Consider the following 19,275-nt stretch of genomic DNA (forward strand, 5'->3'; position numbering starts at 1 on the left):
TGGCTTAATTGCCACAAGAATATAGGACTGGTTCCAGGCAGTGGTTTAGATGGTTACAAATGAGCATCTGGTTTGAGCTTGGTGCTTCTTAGGCCTAAGACCTTTTGTGGTACCTGAGTCCCAACTAGAGCAAGCTTTCGCTGACCTCAGTACAGGGAGGGTAGAGCCATGAGAAGCTGTGGAACTCACTCCATCCATGGCTAGCTTTGCTGTTCTCCACTGTGTCACACCAGGGATTCCTTTTAATGAGAAGATGGAGTATGTAGGGTTTATTTTAGGAACTCTCTAAGACTTTCTAAACATCTCTACAGTGGCTGTTTTTCTCAATAAGAGGCAGGCACTCAGGTAAGTGTGGTCTATACTTTGATTCAGTGGGTTTCAGTCTCAGGTCATCCACTTCCGTACTGTTGGACGTTGGCTGTAATTGTACCTTTGTTTTCTTGTGTGAAGAGAGCTAATGGCAGTCATGCAGTTGAATAAGGTGAAAACTGAGAAGCAGCTGTGTTTTATGGGTACATCCAGTATCTCTTGGTTGTCGTAACCACCCCCATGTCTTCCAGGAAATTCCATTTTACCATATCTGGAGTGGCTCTCAAAGAAACCTCCATTGTACCTTCACTCTGGAAAGACTCAGCCTGAACACAGTGGAGCTGGTTTGCAAACTCTGTGTGCGGCAGGTGGAAGGAGAAGGGCAGATCTTCCAGCTCAACTGCACTGTGTCAGAGGTAAGACACATTCCGAGGACCTTGGAGAGGGTTTCAGGGGAAAGAATGGCCAAGGGGAGGCAACGCTTTCCTTGTGTAAGTGACATGGAAGATCTCACAACTTGGTTCCCATGCATTTAGTGCAACTGGGAAAGGAATCATTTTTCAAAACAGAGTTTTCTCACGCCATCCATTTAACATCCATCGTGTAACTTATAAAAAGAGGTCTGAGGACAAGCCATGACATGACAGTAAATTCCTGTAATCCCCAATTGTCCTGAGAGTTGCTGCAAATCCGAGATTACCTCAACCTAAATAGTGAGTTACAGGCCAGCCATGGCCCCACAGTGAGATCACGTTTTAAAACACTAAGAGACAAATACAACTTCAAGTGCAAAGTGTTAGTAGCATGCACATGACACGTTCCACAAGCATCTTTCATCTGCCATGCCTTTCTCTCACAAGGACTTTTGTCATTTTGTCCTAGTCATGTGTTACCAAGTAGACTGAAGGGAAAGATGGGTACCTGCTCCCCACTTTTCTCCCACATTGAAAAGAGAAGCCATTTGGTCTCCTTTCTTTCTCTAACCTCCAAATATCAGAGGGGATGTCCTTTATCTCCTGGTGGAGGAGATACTCCAGGAGTAGTAGAAAATCGAAGCCGTCCATAGCTGTCACTGTTGCCTTTCTCTGCTATGATTTTCACACACTCAGCTGGGCATTTTCATACATTCATATTCCAGCAATAACAATAGTTGCTGTTATTTCAGACCTCTCTGTAAGAAAAGAGGAGGTACCCATGACCTTATCTGTCCTCTTTGGATGCAAAGACTATGGTTTGAAAAGCGGTAAGCCTTCATGTTGGAGAAACAAAGGAAGAAGAATAAGCCAAATGGTCAGAAAGCTACCCCTTGTGGCCCCTTAGAGCTCAGCTCCATGCTGCTGCCTGAGCCACAAAGCCCAGGAAAACTACAGCCAGCCGTGTATGATTTAAAATACTTTTTGTCTTGTGCATAGAGATGCCTGCCATGTCAGTCTGTTCAGCCTGTCTTGTGCCACATGTCCTATTTAAAGATGATCTTCCTTAGCAAACGAGGTGGGGGGTGGAGGGTGTTGGGGAGCATGTGAGCTCATTGAAGCTCCAATCTTCTTTCCCACAGCCTGTGAGGCACAGTCATCCTCTCCTCCTGCAGTTTCATGAGACTTTTGACTCATAAACAACTTTAGTCACAGACCTCAGTGACATTCATAAGGAATGATCTCTGTGTCAGGGTGCCATGGCAACCGCCGGGCCTTTGGATGCACTGCCCTATCTCCCAGGCACACAGCACCACCCCTGCTGGCTCCAGAGGGTGTTTTCACTTTCTTGGCCCAGCAGGTCTGCAAAGTTCAATAACCACCCAGATCCAGTGACAACAAAGGCTGAGGAATTTTGGAGGGGGGTGAGGAGTCTGGCCCTTTGATGCATGCTTTCTGTTCAGCATGAACATTTGCTGTGCTCTAAAAAGGTGGATCAGATGCAGCCACAAAGAAATGAGAGCTGCTCTGAGTTCTCCCCCACCAGGGCTGCTAGCTCCTCACACAGAAAGGGCAGTTTTGCAAAGTGTGATCACAACTTAAGGACTTCTTTCTGGTGCCAACACAGAGAAAAGATTTTTCCTTTTGCAACTTGGCAGTAAGCTCAGAGGCCAGCCCTGTAGTCACGTGCCAGGCATTTGCCATATGTGACAAACACACACATGGTACTGAGGATTGAAGAAATGACCAAACTGGGGAAGACTTTGGGGATTAAGGGGCACTCTACTGCTTATACTTCTGGGTCACTGCCTTCCACTACTGTTGTTAGCATTCAAATGCACATTGGGTTTTTTAGGAGGGGGTAGGGATCTGGTGATGGTGATGATGCTGATGTTGGAGCAATGTGACCCTCTATGTGGAAGAACAACAGGTTCTAGGGAGTCTCAAGAAAAACTCAGAAGTGGTCCAGTCTGACTCACAAGCTGAAACAAATAGAGAAAAGCCTTCCTTCGTGCTTACTTCCTTCTGAGCCCTGCTCCTTCCTTCACAAAGCAAGGTAACAGATTCTAAGAGGTTCGAATTCTGATGTCATACCCTGACCCTCCTAGAATGATCTGCCTTGTTTAGAACATACTGCCTTTTCCCATTAGCCACATACTAATGAAGGTCACTCACAAGTGGTCATTTATAAAGCCACACAGCTCAGGGCCTCTCCAGTCTAGGGTAGAGTCTTCTGCCCATCACAGAGACCAGGCTGGACAGGGCATATATACACATGGTTTTCTCAGGAGCCACCACCTGTTCTTCTGTGTCCCTTTTACCAAATGTTCCTCAAAATCCTCTAACTGCAGAAGGGAGATTTAAGAAGGAAAACACCTAGAAACTTAAAATATTGGTGTGAATGAATGTCAAAATGAAAATGGTGGAAGATATTTCATTTTTTGGTTTATTTAGACAGAGAAGAGGTGACAAAGTTTTTCAAAATGAAAATATGATACAGAGAAGGAAAAAAACACTGGAAATTTGGTTTTAAGCTTTGATGTTAATTTAGTTGTAGTTGAAGACATTTCCATATATATATATATATATATATATATATGACTGGAATATCATTCTTTGATAGGGATGTTGAAACAATTCAATGCGAGCATGTTTAAGAAGTGTCATAAATGGAACTTGCTCCATAGCACATAATCACATCCATTATTTTTGTTATTAGAATAACTGTCCTTAGTAAGCATTGCCTCTCCAACCTGTGGACCCCATCGCCATTCTAAGCATCAGATGTATCTTTAGGAAAGGACAATTCACATTGTGGAGATGGCTCAGAGCACTTGCTGCTCTCGTAGAAGACCTAGGTACAGATCCAGCACCCACATTGCAGCTCACAATTATCTCTAACTCAAGTTCTTTTTCTATGTTCTGTGGCATCATGTACACACATGGTGCACATACATACATAGAGTAAATAGAAATAAATAGCCTGACAGTGATGGCATACACCAGCACTGGAGAGGCAGAGACAGGCAGATCTCTGACTTTGAGGCAAGCCTGGTCTATACAGTGAGTTCCAGGATAGCCAGGGCTACACAGAGAAACCTGTATAAAGAAGATCAGCCACCTAACAGTTTGGCCTGGGGATGTACTTCAGTAGTAGAGCACAAATGCTGAAGTGTGTGATCACCCAGAACAGATGTTTGGTTAATGCTGAAAAAAAAATCATATAGTTAAGTAAGAGATTTACAACATCAAAAGCAGATGGCACCAATATCATAAAATATTATTGTAATAAACATTCTGGGAGAGTAGTCCCTACTTTTACCTGAAAGTAAAGGAGAAACTAATGGCAACTGAGATTACTACATGACATTTTACTACATGACATTTAAACATAAATGTATATGTGTGTGTGTGTGTGTGTGTGTGTGTGTGTGTGTTTTCTGATTACCTTCAAGGTATTATAAAAGTATACGGCCAGCCATCCAGTGAGACACAGGCATAGTAGCCAGGTTAGGAGTTAGAGCAACACCCTCATAAAATGGTCCCGGCTCCTTACTCAACAAGAAAGGAATGAGCTGTGTGTGTGCGATCCATACCTTCCTGAGATCCATACCTATTGTAACCTGGCCCTTCTTCAGGGTTTCCCAATGAGAACATCAAGGCCACATCCTACTCTGCAGGTGGAATTTACCAGGACTGGGCTTCACTGCCTTCCTTACCTGGGGGGAAAAACTTCTTCCCATTTTATCAAACAGTAATTGAGTAACTTCAATGCACAGGACCCCGTGTGAGTAGCACAAAAATCTTTGCCAATAAAAGAACAGATAAAATACTCTACCTGCCAAGAAGTTTAAGACAATCAAAGAATTTTCAGTCCATCCAGTCTGCACATGGCTGAACCTGAAGAAGAGCTATGGCCATGTGCTCTCAGGCCTCCAGCTAGAGTGTCTTCAGCACAGCTGAAGAGGAGCGTTGCAGCCCATGTCCTTTGGGCCAAGTTCTGAGGCATTTATCTAAAGGAAAAAGAAGTGAAAGGAAAGGGCAAATGAACTGTCAGAGGGCTGCTTCTGTAAGGGGTGGTCGGAATAAGAAGCAGGGCAGTTTTTCCTACATAAGACAAAATAGACACCAAAAATACTCAACAAAATTCTGATCAAGAGGTTTCATCTCAGGGATGAAACTTTTCAACAGAGGCACCAAAGATTCACACTAAAATGAGAACAACCTCATCAATAAATGATGCTGGGGAAACTTAACACATGTAGATGACTGAGATGTAATCTTCCACACCCTACACACACACACACACACCAACAACAACCAAACAAACAAAACCAGCAACAAAACCACAGCATAACACCAAACCAAACTGGATAAAAACTTCAGCATTAAGACCCGAAATGTTGAAACTACTGGAAGAAAACAACTCAAAACCTTGTTAAAGGCGATGATTTTCTGGCTAGGATGCAAAAAGCACTAGAAATGGGGCAAGAATTGACCTCTAGGATCACCCCAAATTGCAAAGCTTTTGCACAGCAAAGGAAAGGATTAACAGATGAAGATACAGCTATAGAACAGAGAATTCACATGCCAGCCTTAAATGTGACAGGTTCCTAGCTAGGAAATAGAAGAAACTTAAAAAAAAAAGCACTCTAAGTTTTAAAATGAGCAAATTATAACAAAGGCACGTCTTAAAAGAATACAAATGGCCAACATACATGTGGAAAAAATGCTGAGTTAGGCATCCGGGAGTACAAATCAAAGGCACTGTGTGATGTCACTCACCCCAGTAAGTAGGGCTATGATCAAAGTGACAAACAATAAATGCTAATGAGCATGTGGCGAAGAGAGACTCTCACTTTTGTCGATGGGAATGAAAATTGGTACAGTCATTATAAAGGTGCCTGAAAATGCTAAAAATAGTCCACTGGATGATCCAGCTCTCCCACTTCTAAGTATAGAACCAGAGGAAATTGAGCCAGTATGGCAAATCAAACATGGCCATGTGCCCTTGGGTACTGCAGCCCAAGTCACAACAGTTAAGTCACAAATTCAGCCTAGGCACCCTCAACAAAATAAATACACTCAGTCATACGGAATGGAATCCTGTAATGTGCCATGAAATGCCTAGAACTGAATAAGACAAGCACAGAAGAATAAATCCGTGTGGGTATATGAGTCCCTCACACCTTCCCTTTCTCTCTCCCTCTCTCCCTCCCTCTCTCCCTCCCTCCCTCCCTCCAACAAAGAACAACAATGAAACACCAACCAGAAGGTCAAATACCAAGATCTGGAGATTGGAAAAGGTGGAGGTTAAAGAAGAGTTATGATATTTTGTTACGTCACCCTTTATGCTTGTATGAAGACAGAACATTAGCTATGTACGGTTAAATACATGTTGAAATATTAGGATTGGGAGATGGCTCAGTTGGTAAAGTGCAAAGACCTGATTTTGATCTCCAAAACCCATGTAAAAAATAAAATTAGAACAGCTAGCTACAAACGGCACAACATGCAATAATAATGCCAGCACTGAGGAGGGGAGGAGACAGAAAAGAATCCCTGGTGCTCCCTGTACTCAATAGGCAATCAGCCTAGCCTCAGAGATGAGATCTAGACTCAAAAACAGCAGCTGAGAAATGACACTCAGAGGGCGCGCGCGTGCGTGCACACACACACATACATGTGCATCTATGAATATACACACATATGCACTCAGATGTATGTCCACTTGTGAATGCACACACACATGCATGTGCACCTATGAATGTACACACGCACACACACGCACACACACACACGCACACACACGCACACACACGCACGCACACCGATACAAAAATTTAAGGATGGAGCTTCCTGCAAGAGAAAGGATATTGAACAGTTCCTTACATGAATGAACAGGAGCAGAGAGGGTCAGGGGAGAGTGATGCAGAAGGGTGAGGTCTGGCGGGAGTGCAGGGTGGATACGAGACAAGCAAAATGAAGATACTATGTGAGAAGGAGACTCTTTAGGGAGAAGAGTCCACACCTCACAAGCCATTTCCTCCCTGTGGACTTTAACCTGCCCTCCCACCCAAGGACAATCAAGGTGGGGATGTATTTGAGGGGAGGGTAGTTTCCCCTTCCAGGCCTAAGGAGTAGTCTGGATTGTAACTTTCCATAAAGAGTAAGAGGACTTGAACCAGGGTGAGGTCACTAAAATGGCAATAGTGTGGGACTTCTCTGCTCCTCACAACAATGCACTCCTGCACACTACTGTGCCCAATAGAAGCACTGCAATGCTTGAGTTACAACATTTCAAACATGAATCCACTAATAAGCATTGATATGCACCCCTGAATGACTTGCTGCTTGCCTTTTTGAAGCCCTGTGACCCTAGAGGTTATGAACTCATGCTTCTTGGCAGAGCTCTGTGCCCAAGGGGAAGAGCTGCAGGTTTTGAGTCTCATTGGAGCCTTTTAATCCTGCTGGATGCTTCTCAGCTGCAGCCCACAGTCTAGCCATGGAGCCAGAGCTACAACAGAGGAGCCAATGGCATCTATTTTTTTTGCCAAGTTATGGGTTTTGAACCCTGATACTTTGATCAAAGCCAAGACTACTGCATCTATTATCTAATTAAAAAAAAAAAAAGGTTTGCTCTAACATTTGCCCCAACTCCTCAATGGGCCATGTCTGGCAGTATTACAGAAGTTGAAAAATCAGCATTGGCCACTGATCCCCCAAAAGGCAGACCACCCTGTGCGTCATACTGGGGAGGTAGCCAGCTGAGATCCCAACTGCCCCTCAAAGCTCCAGACTTCACAAGTCTGCAGAGGTCTCAGAATCAGGGCAGGACATAGGAGCTCTGGCAGCAAATACCACTGACCCGTAAGCTGAGCACTTGGCAGGACATCACAGACTTCATGATGATCGGGAGTCTGTGTCCACTGTATCTTCTAGCAACTAATTGTGCACACCAAGGAGTTACCTGTCTTTGAAAAAGAGGTGACATTTAAAGCAGATCAAGGAAATTTCTTGTTATTGCTTTAGTGGTTCCCAGGCAACATTTCCTTTTGCTTTCAGACCAGCAGAAATGATCAGAAAATGATTAGTTTCTCTTGCAGATGAAATTTAGATTTTGCATTTGTGCTGTTTTATGAGCTGAAACTATTTTAAGAGCCAATTTATGGTTTTCTCTACTAAAATTGGATTTAAAAAAAAAACTAAGCAAGGAAGTTCAGCAATTAGAGGATACCATTAGTGGCTTACCCTGAGGCAATATTCTGTGTTTACCATTTTCTTTTTTAAAAAGTTTGTCTTAATTTGATATCTCTTAGCATCCTCCCATTTTATCAAGCAAGAGCCAAAGGGAGCCACTTTTACAAGGCTAGATGGGAGTTTCCTAAATGTTCGCCTAGGGCATGCCTTTAGGGTTAGACAGCTTCCAGATCTTATTCATTTCAGATTGATCTATTCCTCCAGAAAGAACTGCCCCTTTGAACATTTCCCACATCTGAATAAGCCTGCACAAACATTGGCTGCTTCTTTGTAATTGACATTTTTCTACTTAGAGGTGTCTCAGTTCCTAAGACCACTGGAAATATGTGTTTTCTGATGTTCACCACCCATAGGTTGAGAACTGGAGGGTCTCGTTAGAGAAGCCATCTGATAGGTCACCAGAGCTTTTTGTCCTGCTCAGTCCTGATCAATGACCCTTGAGCAGTCTATGCAAGACTACCCCACAATGTCCTCCCTTTTTCTCCCTACTGCCTATACTAACCACCCATTACTTTCAGACCAGGAAGAAACTGTCCTTCCTGAAGGGAACAGAGCTCACTCTCCATGTCTATCTCAGTTTACTGAGAGTCAGGCTTTATGCTGATTGATTCAACAGGGATTGCATTTGTCCTCTAAAAATAAAGCTGTGTTGTTTCTACAGGAACCTACTGGCATCGATTTGCCTCTGCTGGATCCTGCAAGCACCATCACCACTGTCACTGGACCAAGTGCTTTCAGCATCCCTCTCCCTATCCGGCAGAAGCTATGCAGCAGCCTAGATGCCCCCCAGACGAGAGGCCATGACTGGAGGATGCTGGCCCATAAACTCAACCTGGACAGGTGAGTGTGTCCAGGCTTCTGGACCTGTTACTTTCATTTAGTAGAGGTCTCCAGGACCGAAAAGCGTAGATTAAAAAAAACAATATTATTTTTATTTCCCTTCCCACTGCATATCTGTTTACATTTTCATTCTGAAAATATGCATTCAGCTCCTGTATACCTTGTACAATAAGCTTCCAAACAGTTCAAAGAAAAATTCTGGGTCATATGACATTTATCAGAATCAAGATTTGTGATCTACTTTGTCTTTCTTATGTGCTAAGTGCACCTAAGCATCATGTCTATTCACTAAAGTAATTATTGTTCATCGCCAGTTGAGCAAGACGTAATGTGTGATGAATAATTTACATGCTCACATAGCACTTGTATTAAGTTATGAAGAGACCCTGAGAGCCACTGTTTTGTAGAATGTCGCTGTCACCTCCAAAGAAGAGATGTGGCATGACCTGTCAAAGATCATCAGAGCCTGGGCTGGACAGAAAACATAAGCCTCTTGATTTCCTGTTTAGGACAAAACCCACAGACACATTGTCTCTTAAATTATCCTATTCAGAGTTGAGGTTAACAAAGTTAAGCAGCACATGTCCTGTCTGGGACTGATCTAATTAGGAATGGAACAATCATTTAGTGAGCTTCACTATAATCCACAGTGGGACTGAAATACTTCAAGACAGACAGGTTTAGCACAGAAGCAGAGGAGAAAAGGACAGTGTCAATAAACCTGTAAATCATACCTTTCTGCATATTTTCCCATTCCTAATTGCAGGTACTTGAATTACTTTGCCACCAAATCAAGCCCAACTGGTGTCATCCTGGATCTTTGGGAAGCACAGAACTTCCCCGATGGAAACCTGAGCATGCTGGCAGCTGTCCTGGAAGAAATGGGGAGACACGAAACAGTAGTGTCCTTAGCAGCAGAAGGGCAGTATTGACCACACTGGAACTGAAACTGAAGGACAAAATTACACAGGGAGTCTGTGTCCAGGGGAAACACAGCTGAGGAGGAAATCCAGACAGGACCAAGGCGCTTTATAGGCAAGATGGCAAGAGGAAAGGTGGGGGCCAGAAACTACCACCAAGGTACATGCCCACTTCAGACAGCACCACCACAGGAGTTAAGGAAAATTGTGTAAATTTGTACCTTGAATTTAGAAATCAATCTAATTTTCTCTTCGTTGGGCTGTATGCTGTATGGTACAGGATCTTACAGTTTCCTAGGAAACGCTTTTTATTGCTATCCAGATGTATGGATAAACTTTCTTAACAAACCCAGTTTCTACAAATGTTGTTTACATCAAAATGGACAGGGATGCGGACGCTGTCCATGGCTCGTTCTATTTTTGTTCAGATCATTTGAAGTTGAAGCTGTGGACGGTTTATTGTGTCTATTTCAGATTAGCAATTTACAGAGAAATCACAAACTTTTGCTACAAAGCGTGTACATCGAGTGTCTCAGATAATCCTCCCATCAGTGTTCTGTTTCTGAAACTTGTCAGACCAGTTGTTGGCTTTTGTATCAGGGAAGTGGAGAATCTCAATGTAAAGGAGAAATTATTAAGATACCATGGGAGAACCCAATCGGTATCCTTTGGGAACAGAGCTGTAGCACTGCAGGGAAGATAGTAGTTCATGTTCCTCTACACAAACATTGCTGTACCACATGTGTGTTTGTAATATGCAATTTCAAGTGTTTTTAAACATATTATCTTTACTATTGATGATTGTTACAAATATTCTAGCAAAGAGATTTTTTTGTTGTTGTTTTAGTTAGGAGTAGTTAGTGTTTGGTATTGACTAGACCTGCTTCCCTTTCTTGCATTTAAGAGGTGGGCGTGGTCCCCAGTTTAGTTCAGTAGCTTTTGTTTCCTTGACCTTTGATCTACCATTCGGTGGTGGAAAAGATTGAAATGTTCACTGGCTCTGTCTGCTCTTCAGCTTGCTCAGGCAAAGTCTTCAGTTCTGGCTCTTATCAAGAGGGGTGTTCTCCATGGAAAGTTTATCTTGTGGCTGTCTATCTGAGAAGCAGTGCGGTTGGTTGTGGGCCATAGTTTCTGAACTTGGAATTAGGAAACCAGTATCATTCCAGGGTTGGTTATTGGCTAGCTGTGTGAACTTGGGGAAAAACATTGAAACTCAATTAACTCATTTTCCTTATCTGTAAACAATGGGGTGAGATCAGATCATCTCAAGGTTTCAGAATGCTGAACTCCCACTGTGATGTCATCAGCCTTTCACGTCTTTCAGGCATTATTGCCTTGACAGGGGATTACTTCAACATGCATTTATTTCTTTGGCTTAGCCTTTATATCACTGATGTATGATGTTGCTCACAGAGAGATGGCATCCCTGTATTATCATTGTATTGTCCTTTGGCAGGGCCCTTCCCCCCAGCCTTCCAACTAGTTGTAAATTCTACTCCATTTATTGATTTCTGGATCTCGAGACCATTTCTACAAAAAGCCAGTGCAGCTCAAGGAATTGGTACAATTTTTTCTTTTTTTCATTAATCCTTGTTTTAATGATACTCAGTTGTATTTACAGCATTTAATGATCTCCTTTATCCTCCAAAATGTTAGTTGTAGAAGCTATGTGTTTTCCTTGGGATCATCATGGTTTGTTTTGACACAGGAACTCCATTTAGCAGGTGGGAGAGTAAGAACTTAGCAGCCCCATCGTCACAAATAACTAGAAAGCATCCATGTCCTTAAGCCAGAGCCCTCAAAATATGATGCTGGTTTACTTTGGGGCCGGAAGTGTCTACATTGCTGAATGGATTCCAGTTAGAAATCATTTTACCCATTTCCCCTCTAATTTTTGTTACTTACTGCTATTCTCTGACTCTTCCATCTTAGTCATTAAAGAACTGTGGATATGGTTATGGAGGCTCATCCTTCGTGCTGTTTATCTTCCAGATGTGTATTCTATAATCTCTTTCTCTAACCATCAGAATATTCATATGTGAAAATGCTGGACACGTTGATTGTGGAAGGGAAATTCTGTACTCCTAAACAAGTACAGTGGCTGATGTCTTTAACAATGAGCTTGATCTTTTAAGAGTTTAGATATTCTTAAAGGGCAAGAGGAAGAAAGAGCTGTCCATTACTGCCTCTTGAAACAAATGCAAAAGTTCCAAGAGTTTAGATATTCCTCAAAGATGAGAGGAAGAAAGAGCTGTCCGTTGCTGCCTCTTGAAACAGATGCAAATGTTCCAAGAGTTTAGATATTCCTCAAAGACAAGAGGAAGAAAGAGCTGTCCATTGCTGCCTCTTGAAACAAATGAGAAAGTTCCTCTTCACTCCTGGGATTTTGGAATCACCATAGAAATCAAAACCTAGCGATCTGTACTGGATGTTCTATGTAACTTCAATACTTTCTGCTAAGTAGAGAGGAACAAATATGTTACCATTCTGGTTAAATCTATCATAAAAACTGGTAAATCCCCAACACAGAAAGGTTGACTATAACTAGAGCAACATTATTGAGGCTTTTGAGAGTCCTCATGTTCAAGCATCTAGAGATACATGTTTTTCATTCAGTCTCACAACAGGATAAGAATGATCTCTTATGAGGTACTCATTTGTCATAAAACTACTTTCTCTCACGTGAATGATAGTTTCCAAACTAGAGCATCTCATATATCAAATAATTTTCTCCTTTGGAGAAAAATAATAGCTGTTACATCGCTGCTTTCTAACACACAAGGTTCACCTGCCACAGTTCATTTCAGAGGACGCTTCATCATCAACTCTGTGGCATGTCCAACTTCTACACAGCTTCTGAGGAGAGCTGTGCTTGCTGCATTTAGCTCGAAAAACTAATCATTTGTGCATGGTGCCATCTAGTGGCCTGCCACATAGTTACTCAGTTTCATGTACAGTCTACTAAAAGTTGACAAGGAGAGTAAATACCTGTAGAGTTTGACAAGACATTTGTGACAACTAGACATGGGGAAAATTTCCCTTCAACTGTTTAATGCCCGTATTTTCATATTTGTTCAGTTAAGTCACCCACTTCAAAACTGATAGTACAGTATATCATTAACTTTCTCATACGCATCTTTACTTTTTTGTAACATATAAATGAAATCCATATCAAAGTCTCGGAAAGTAGTCATTTTTATTTATGAATGCCATTGGGTTTTGGATATTTAAAATCTTTTAATTTCAGGATACTTTTAGAAAAATAAAGTGTATTTATAAAGAAGAAAGTGCCCCCTGCCCCACACTTCCACATACACATCTACATACACCTGGCATCACCTTGGGGTTTTTGCTATTTGACCTAGTATTTTCAGATATATTCTTGCTGGCTATCCCAGGACGGTGTCAAACCCATAATCCTGTTTCCACAGCCTCTCAGGTGATGAGACTTGAAGCATGTACCACTTAAACACTCTCTGTATTTGTAAAGGAGAATCCTGTGCTTATAGAAAGGGACTTTGTGGCTATTGATCAAGAAGAATGACCTCCAGATGAAGATGATCATTCTGAGATTAAGAATCTAAAGGCAGAGGCTTCATGTTCTCTTTTTCTTCTCATGGCATTCATTCTAATTGACTTGGCAGCTGAGTACAGGATGATGACAAGCTTGTGTCAAGAAACACCCAGTCAAACATCTCCAAAGCAGACACAGTGCCTCTGCTATGCGAAGAACACCATCTTCACCAGAGCAAATTAATCTCTTCAAGGAAAGGATACTATGGAGGATGAGAGATCCGGGATCAAGGTGTATCAGCTATTTTCATATATGCTATGATTCTATAGATTTTAATCATCCCACTATCAAAGAGTAGAGACATTCTTTAGGGAAAAGTCATAATGACTATATGTAGGACCCTCTAGAAACAAGGTACTTTAAAACTAGGTTTTTAAAGGCATTTTTCCTAAAAGTAATAGAAAGGAAAGAAAGGAAACATTCAGAGTGTAGCATCTAGACAGTTCACTTCTGAAGAAGAACAGGCATTTGTGTTGCATTTCTGTGTGTTTCTGTTGAAGACCTGCAGTTGTGCTCCAAGGTCATAGGCATAAGACGGAGGGAGCTTACAGAGTCCATTGACATCTATACAGCCCGTGCTCTGGGACTAATCAATATAAAACTGAAGAGGGATGTTGAAGAGTGTGTGAGGAAAAGTACAAAAGGTTTACTTGTTCCCAATCTCAAGATGAACATGAATTTGAGCTGATCCATTGCTCTGGAGAAGTAGCCTGTTCAAATGAAGATGCTGGTGCAAGTCCAAGGCCAGTGGCAGAAAGGAGGAGTACAGTAACACAGTGTGGATGGAATTAGGCTTGAGACATCTTTGAGAAGCTTTGTAAATGAGAACATCATTATTCAAATCAGTTTTGTAAAGATGATAATGACCAATGAGCATCTTGTTTTATAGATCCAAAAGGAAAAATATTTTTATTATTATCTCAAGATAAAAAAACTGGTTTTGCCTTCTGAGTGCCTCGTGGGACCAACTATCTTGTTCCTTTAGTTTTGTATTGTTTTTTTGTATTTTTAAGCATACTGGGCTGACATTGACTGAAAACTTTATAACTCTCCCTCTGTGCAACAAAATGCTGTTTCTCTGCCCCCAAGTGATCCGATTGTGTCACTTCTGCTTATACTGACCACTTTGACAGTTCCATGATAATTTTTGATGGAACTGGGACTACGGGGAACACACACATCGTAACCAATACTAAGTTAAGCTTACAGTCATATAGGCTTCATCAGCCAAATGGAGTCATGTTTCCAGAAGTCTGACATTTAAGCTCATTTTTTAAAGTAAGAGTGGAGATGGCATGCATGTGGGTGGAGTAGCTCTTCAAACCAACAATGCAGTTATGGGTCCTTTAGTCCTTTTAGACAAATGGTTGCCCTTTTTCTGAAAACTTACTGCAATAGTCTTCAGAAAGTCCAGCGGGCTTGGCTGCTTCTTTTATTGATCTGTGGTAGGATATTAATGGGCTCATTCAACCAAAGGTATTTTCTGCCAGAGGCCTATTTAAGTGTGGCTGGGGTGGCATCCTCAGGACAAATAAACACACTCCATAAACATGCTAGCAGGGAAAATCAATGAGATGTAAGAAGCTACCCACAAGTCTTTATATGAAGGGATCTGTCCCAAGAACTTGCAGGATCCTAAATTTGAAGTCCCTGCCATATATCAGGACAATTATGGCTCAACCTACTAGTTGTTAAGCAGAAGCACAGGGAGTGTTCTGAGATGCAATCAGCTGTCCACCAGCCATGTTATTTGCTATGGTACACCAGCTTTCTATATATCATTTGGGAACTTGCGCTATGGCAGAATTGTACATTGCAGGTAATAGTACTGTAAGACCCATTTTCAATAAGCCTAAGCCTCATATCATGTTCATATGCCAAAGGCCTAATGCAAATGGAGTGTGATGACACCCAGCAGCAGTCACTGGGAACTGTAGGCTGGTTGTACTGATCAGCTGCCTAAAAGGGGATGAGCTTTTGGCCTTTGATCTTCACTCAGCACTGTGATATGGCAACATCAAAGCACCATGATGAGTTCTATGCTGTATGCTAAACCAGTTTCAACACAGTATATAGACAAGAATCCACAGGCAAGAGAAAATGCCTTTGCTGTTCTGTGTTCCTAAAGTCATCAATGGCACCTAAAACTGGACACATATGGACTCACATACATTTTTCTCCCGATCTTGGGAAAGAACAGGGAGCCAGTTGAACACAAAACTTGCATTCTTTCTTTCTCATGTTTTCCTAGTCCAACTGTGGGTAGTGATGCCCTCACTCTCCAGACAATGTATTTAGCCAAGTTCCAGGGAATATCATTACTCTGTGTGTGTGTGTGTGTGTGTGTGTGTGTGTGTGTGTGTGTGTGTGTGTGTGTGTGTGTTTTAGATGTTGTCACAATGTTGTGTGTGTTGATCTTAATGTTGAGCTGTAAGGAACCAGTAACCTTCCTCTTTGGTTTAAAGAAGAAAACCAATATTCATCAGAAAACAATCCCCAGCTTTCTGCTAAAGAGAGGCTGGGTCATCCTCCTGCTGTCTTCTTAGGACCAGCTCAACTCCAGAAGTATCAGGTTGAAATTTTGTGCTTTGTCAGGTTTTCCTTTATTTTTGGCAAAACTACACATCTTTGGCCTCTCCGATATGGAATACTTCTTTCTTTGCTATGGAATTCTGTCTTGCTGTATCTTCTATGCAATTCCTTTTCTAATGACCCCTGGTGGCAGAGGGGCGCTCTCCAGCATTCCCCTCATTGCCTTGCTGTGTGATGGAGGTGAGGGATACCACTTTGGGTGTGCCTCTTCTCTCTCCCTGGTTGCCTCACCCAATTTTCCTGCAGTCCCCTTGGTTTGTAAATTGCCTGCATTTATTCTGTCAGCCAACATGTACAAATGTAAGAAAGAATTTTTAAACCAGTAATAAATTATATTTATAAGCAACAGAGAGTGCAGACTGTTTCTTTACAACACAGACACACTTGTGTCAGGAGGTTACTGTGGATTTCTTCAGTAAGACGGAATATTTTGGGTCTTGTATGAATGGTGATCACAACCTTCCTCCATGGTATGATGATGTTCTAGAAGAATGATTCTCCAGCACCAGCACCATTACATATAGCAATCTCTTGGCTATTGTCTTGACCCACCTCTGGTTTCCTTGGTCTGGATGCAGTTTCAATAGTAACTGTGAAAAATCTTGCAGGCGGTACCAGTAAGCAGATAACACAGCCAGCATCTTCTGGCTCCAGCATCATCATTTTCTGAAGAAGATTATAAACATGGCCATGCTCTACACTCAAAGATCTGATCTCAAGTGGAGTTTGTAAATGCCTACAGCAACAGGAAAGAAACAGCAAACCCCATGACCCATCCCAGATTGTTGTAAATCCCAAAATATGTGTCTGCCTTAGTTCAGGATCCCAGGTACTCAGGTGAGCAAGCAGTAAGCTTCCAAGCTTAAGTGGAAAGCAGCTATGCCTCTGGGGAGAAAGGGCAGTGTCAGCACATTCCTCAGTGACACAGTGACTTGGAGAAGTACTGTAGATTGCATGCCATCTGACCCTTGACCTTTTCCTTAGCCAACAGAGGTAAGCAGAAATGAAGAGAACTTTCCCTTCCCAGAGCTACACAATGGGGACAAACTCAAGTATTTATTCATGGGATAAAGAAGTAAAATATGTAAAGGGACCTTGCATACACAGACTCAATGGAATGTCTGTGAATAAAATAATGAAAAATTGATTAAGAAGCAAACAAAACCAGTTAGTCACAAAGAAAATGCAATACATGTTCCATAATATACAGTTTAGCCACAGCCTTTGTCCCTCCTTTGATCTTCAATAGCTAGAAGTTCCACTGACATCTCAACCACATTTTAGAGAATATGCAAATGTTTTTCAAGGTCCCATCAGTGAGTCTGCACCCCAGAAGCCTGTCTATGAGTTCATTAGAGTTCTGAGATCATCCTTGCCCTGAATCCATCCCTCTCTGTCAACGTATGGTACCAGGTAAAGACTCTTCCTCAGTCCTAGGAACCCTCCAACTGGGTAAATATCAGAAGCCTGGGTAGGAATTCTGTATCTGAGATCATTCTCCTGAATGAGTAGACTTCTTTGTACTCTGTACTTTGCTGCTATTTCAGGTGAGAAAACAAATCTGCCACATATAACATGACCCACAGAAAGAGAACCTATTTAGCTCAGCGCACTTTGATACTTACCTTTCAGTACTATGGGAAGCAAGGCTTGAACCACAGCATGCAGAAGTTGGAGAACGGGGAGGGTGGGTTCCAAAAGGAAGCCTCCTCAGGCTTGACCTGTTGTTAGCTGTACAGCCAGAAAAACTGTCAGAAAAGAAAGTTCTGGATTGATGAGCAACTACAAAGCCCCCAACATGGACAGCTATATACTCGTATAGTCATCCTATTTTTTAAAGAGCCCTGGAAGGGGGGCGGGCATTGAGAGTGAGCAAGCATTTTATCTCAAGGTATATTAAAAATGTTGGTGTTCAGAGATTAAATATTTCTGAGGAATCATGAATGTAAAAGTGAGGGAATAGAGTTGTTAATCTGAACCTCAAATATTGGGATATAGTCTCTTGTGTAGTAGTAGTAGTAGTAGTGCAGTAGACTAGAATGCTAAATGACAGGCCTGCCAATCCCTGGTTATTATGATATATGAACCCAAACAGTCTTGGGCTTCCTCTCTCTTTCCAATCTCAAATAGATTCCCTCAGAAACGAGCTTCCCAACCTATCCTCCAGATTCATACTCAACGGAAGAACTAGCTTGGCCCCTCCTTTCCCCTTTTCCACGAGGGTGCTTCCGAGGCAAGAGCAAAGTTCTCACCCCCACCCCCCAAGAGAGGCAGTCTCTCTCATGCCATTCTGAGGCATCCTTGACTTCACCTTATTTCTTGTCCTTCATCATTAGGCCCCTCAGTCCATCTCTAAAGTCTAATTTTTACCCCCACTCACTGACTTCCTACTCATTCTCCCAGGGCCCTTGGAGAATTGGATCTCCCAATCTTATTGAAGCTACCTCCATCCTGTGGATTTTAAACTCCACAAGTTTAAATCCCAAAACTTGACCCCTGGGTTTCCATTACCAACAGTCGTGTCCACTAATTTAAGCCTACCACCTCGGATGACACCCTCTACCTCTCCTCAGTCTTGCTCAAAATCCATATTTCAGTCACCCACCTCAGTAACCACAAGCACACTACTCAAGCATTGGCAGGACCCTGTTCTCTTACCTAGTTTTTTTCCATCCATTAACTGTTTTCTGCTGTACTCTGGAGGCCCATGACACACAGCCCTTCGATTCGAATTCTTCCTTTCCCTGGCACAATGATTTCCATGACTGATGTTGTCTCTGTGCCAACATATCTGGAGTGAGATTTTAGAAATACAAGCAATAAAACAAGGGACACCATAAACCCATAGCAAGAGCTGATAGATTAGCCGGGTGCTTACCATAGGCTGGGTACACACGCCATCTTCTGAAATATTGAATGCAACAGGTGTTACTGTTGGGCTTGCCTTCAAGGGGAAGAAAGAGACTTGAAAAGTCTAGACCACATCCTATTTTCACAGCACTCACATAGAAGTGGCCTTGGTCATAACACAGCTCTGGGGTCTGGTGTCCCACTTTGTATCAACAACCTCTACTGGTTCTTAGCATTGCCCAGAACTAGCTGGCTGTTTCCCCCAAGTAAGCTGCATTGTTCTGCAGTGCAACTTCACACTTTCTTCATTTATCTCCAATCTACCCATTCCACCCCACCCCACGGGAAGACTGTGTTTCCTAAACAGAGAAAGTGGAAAGTAACAGCCCACTCTGACCCACATGATGCACAGTGCACACACATACTTGGTCTGCTCCTTCATAGCTGTCTTCCCACCTGCTGTCATGAGGTCATGCAAAGACACAGAAAAGGCACAACTATGAGATAGCAGTCATAC

The 19,275-nt window shown here is 42.3% G+C and overlaps 1 protein-coding gene across 2 annotated transcripts in view; it reads left to right on the plus strand.

Annotated features, from left to right (window-relative positions):
* Positions 1–16,254, plus strand: part of UNC5C (unc-5 netrin receptor C) — a 344,814-nt gene extending 328,560 nt beyond the window's left edge. For both annotated transcript variants that reach the window (XM_084756065.1, XM_084756066.1), the window contains 3 exons: positions 561–725; positions 8,644–8,822; positions 9,589–16,254. In XM_084756065.1, coding sequence (XP_084612191.1) covers positions 561–725; positions 8,644–8,822; positions 9,589–9,754 — 510 coding nt within the window. In that variant the 3' untranslated portion in view covers positions 9,755–16,254. The remainder of the gene's footprint in view (positions 1–560; positions 726–8,643; positions 8,823–9,588) is intronic.
* The last annotated feature ends 3,021 nt before the right edge of the window (positions 16,255–19,275 follow it).

The sequence above is a fragment of the Acomys minous genome (genome assembly GCF_964271855.1).
Source record: "Acomys minous genome assembly, chromosome: 14".
Lineage (NCBI taxonomy): Eukaryota > Metazoa > Chordata > Mammalia > Rodentia > Muridae > Acomys > Acomys minous.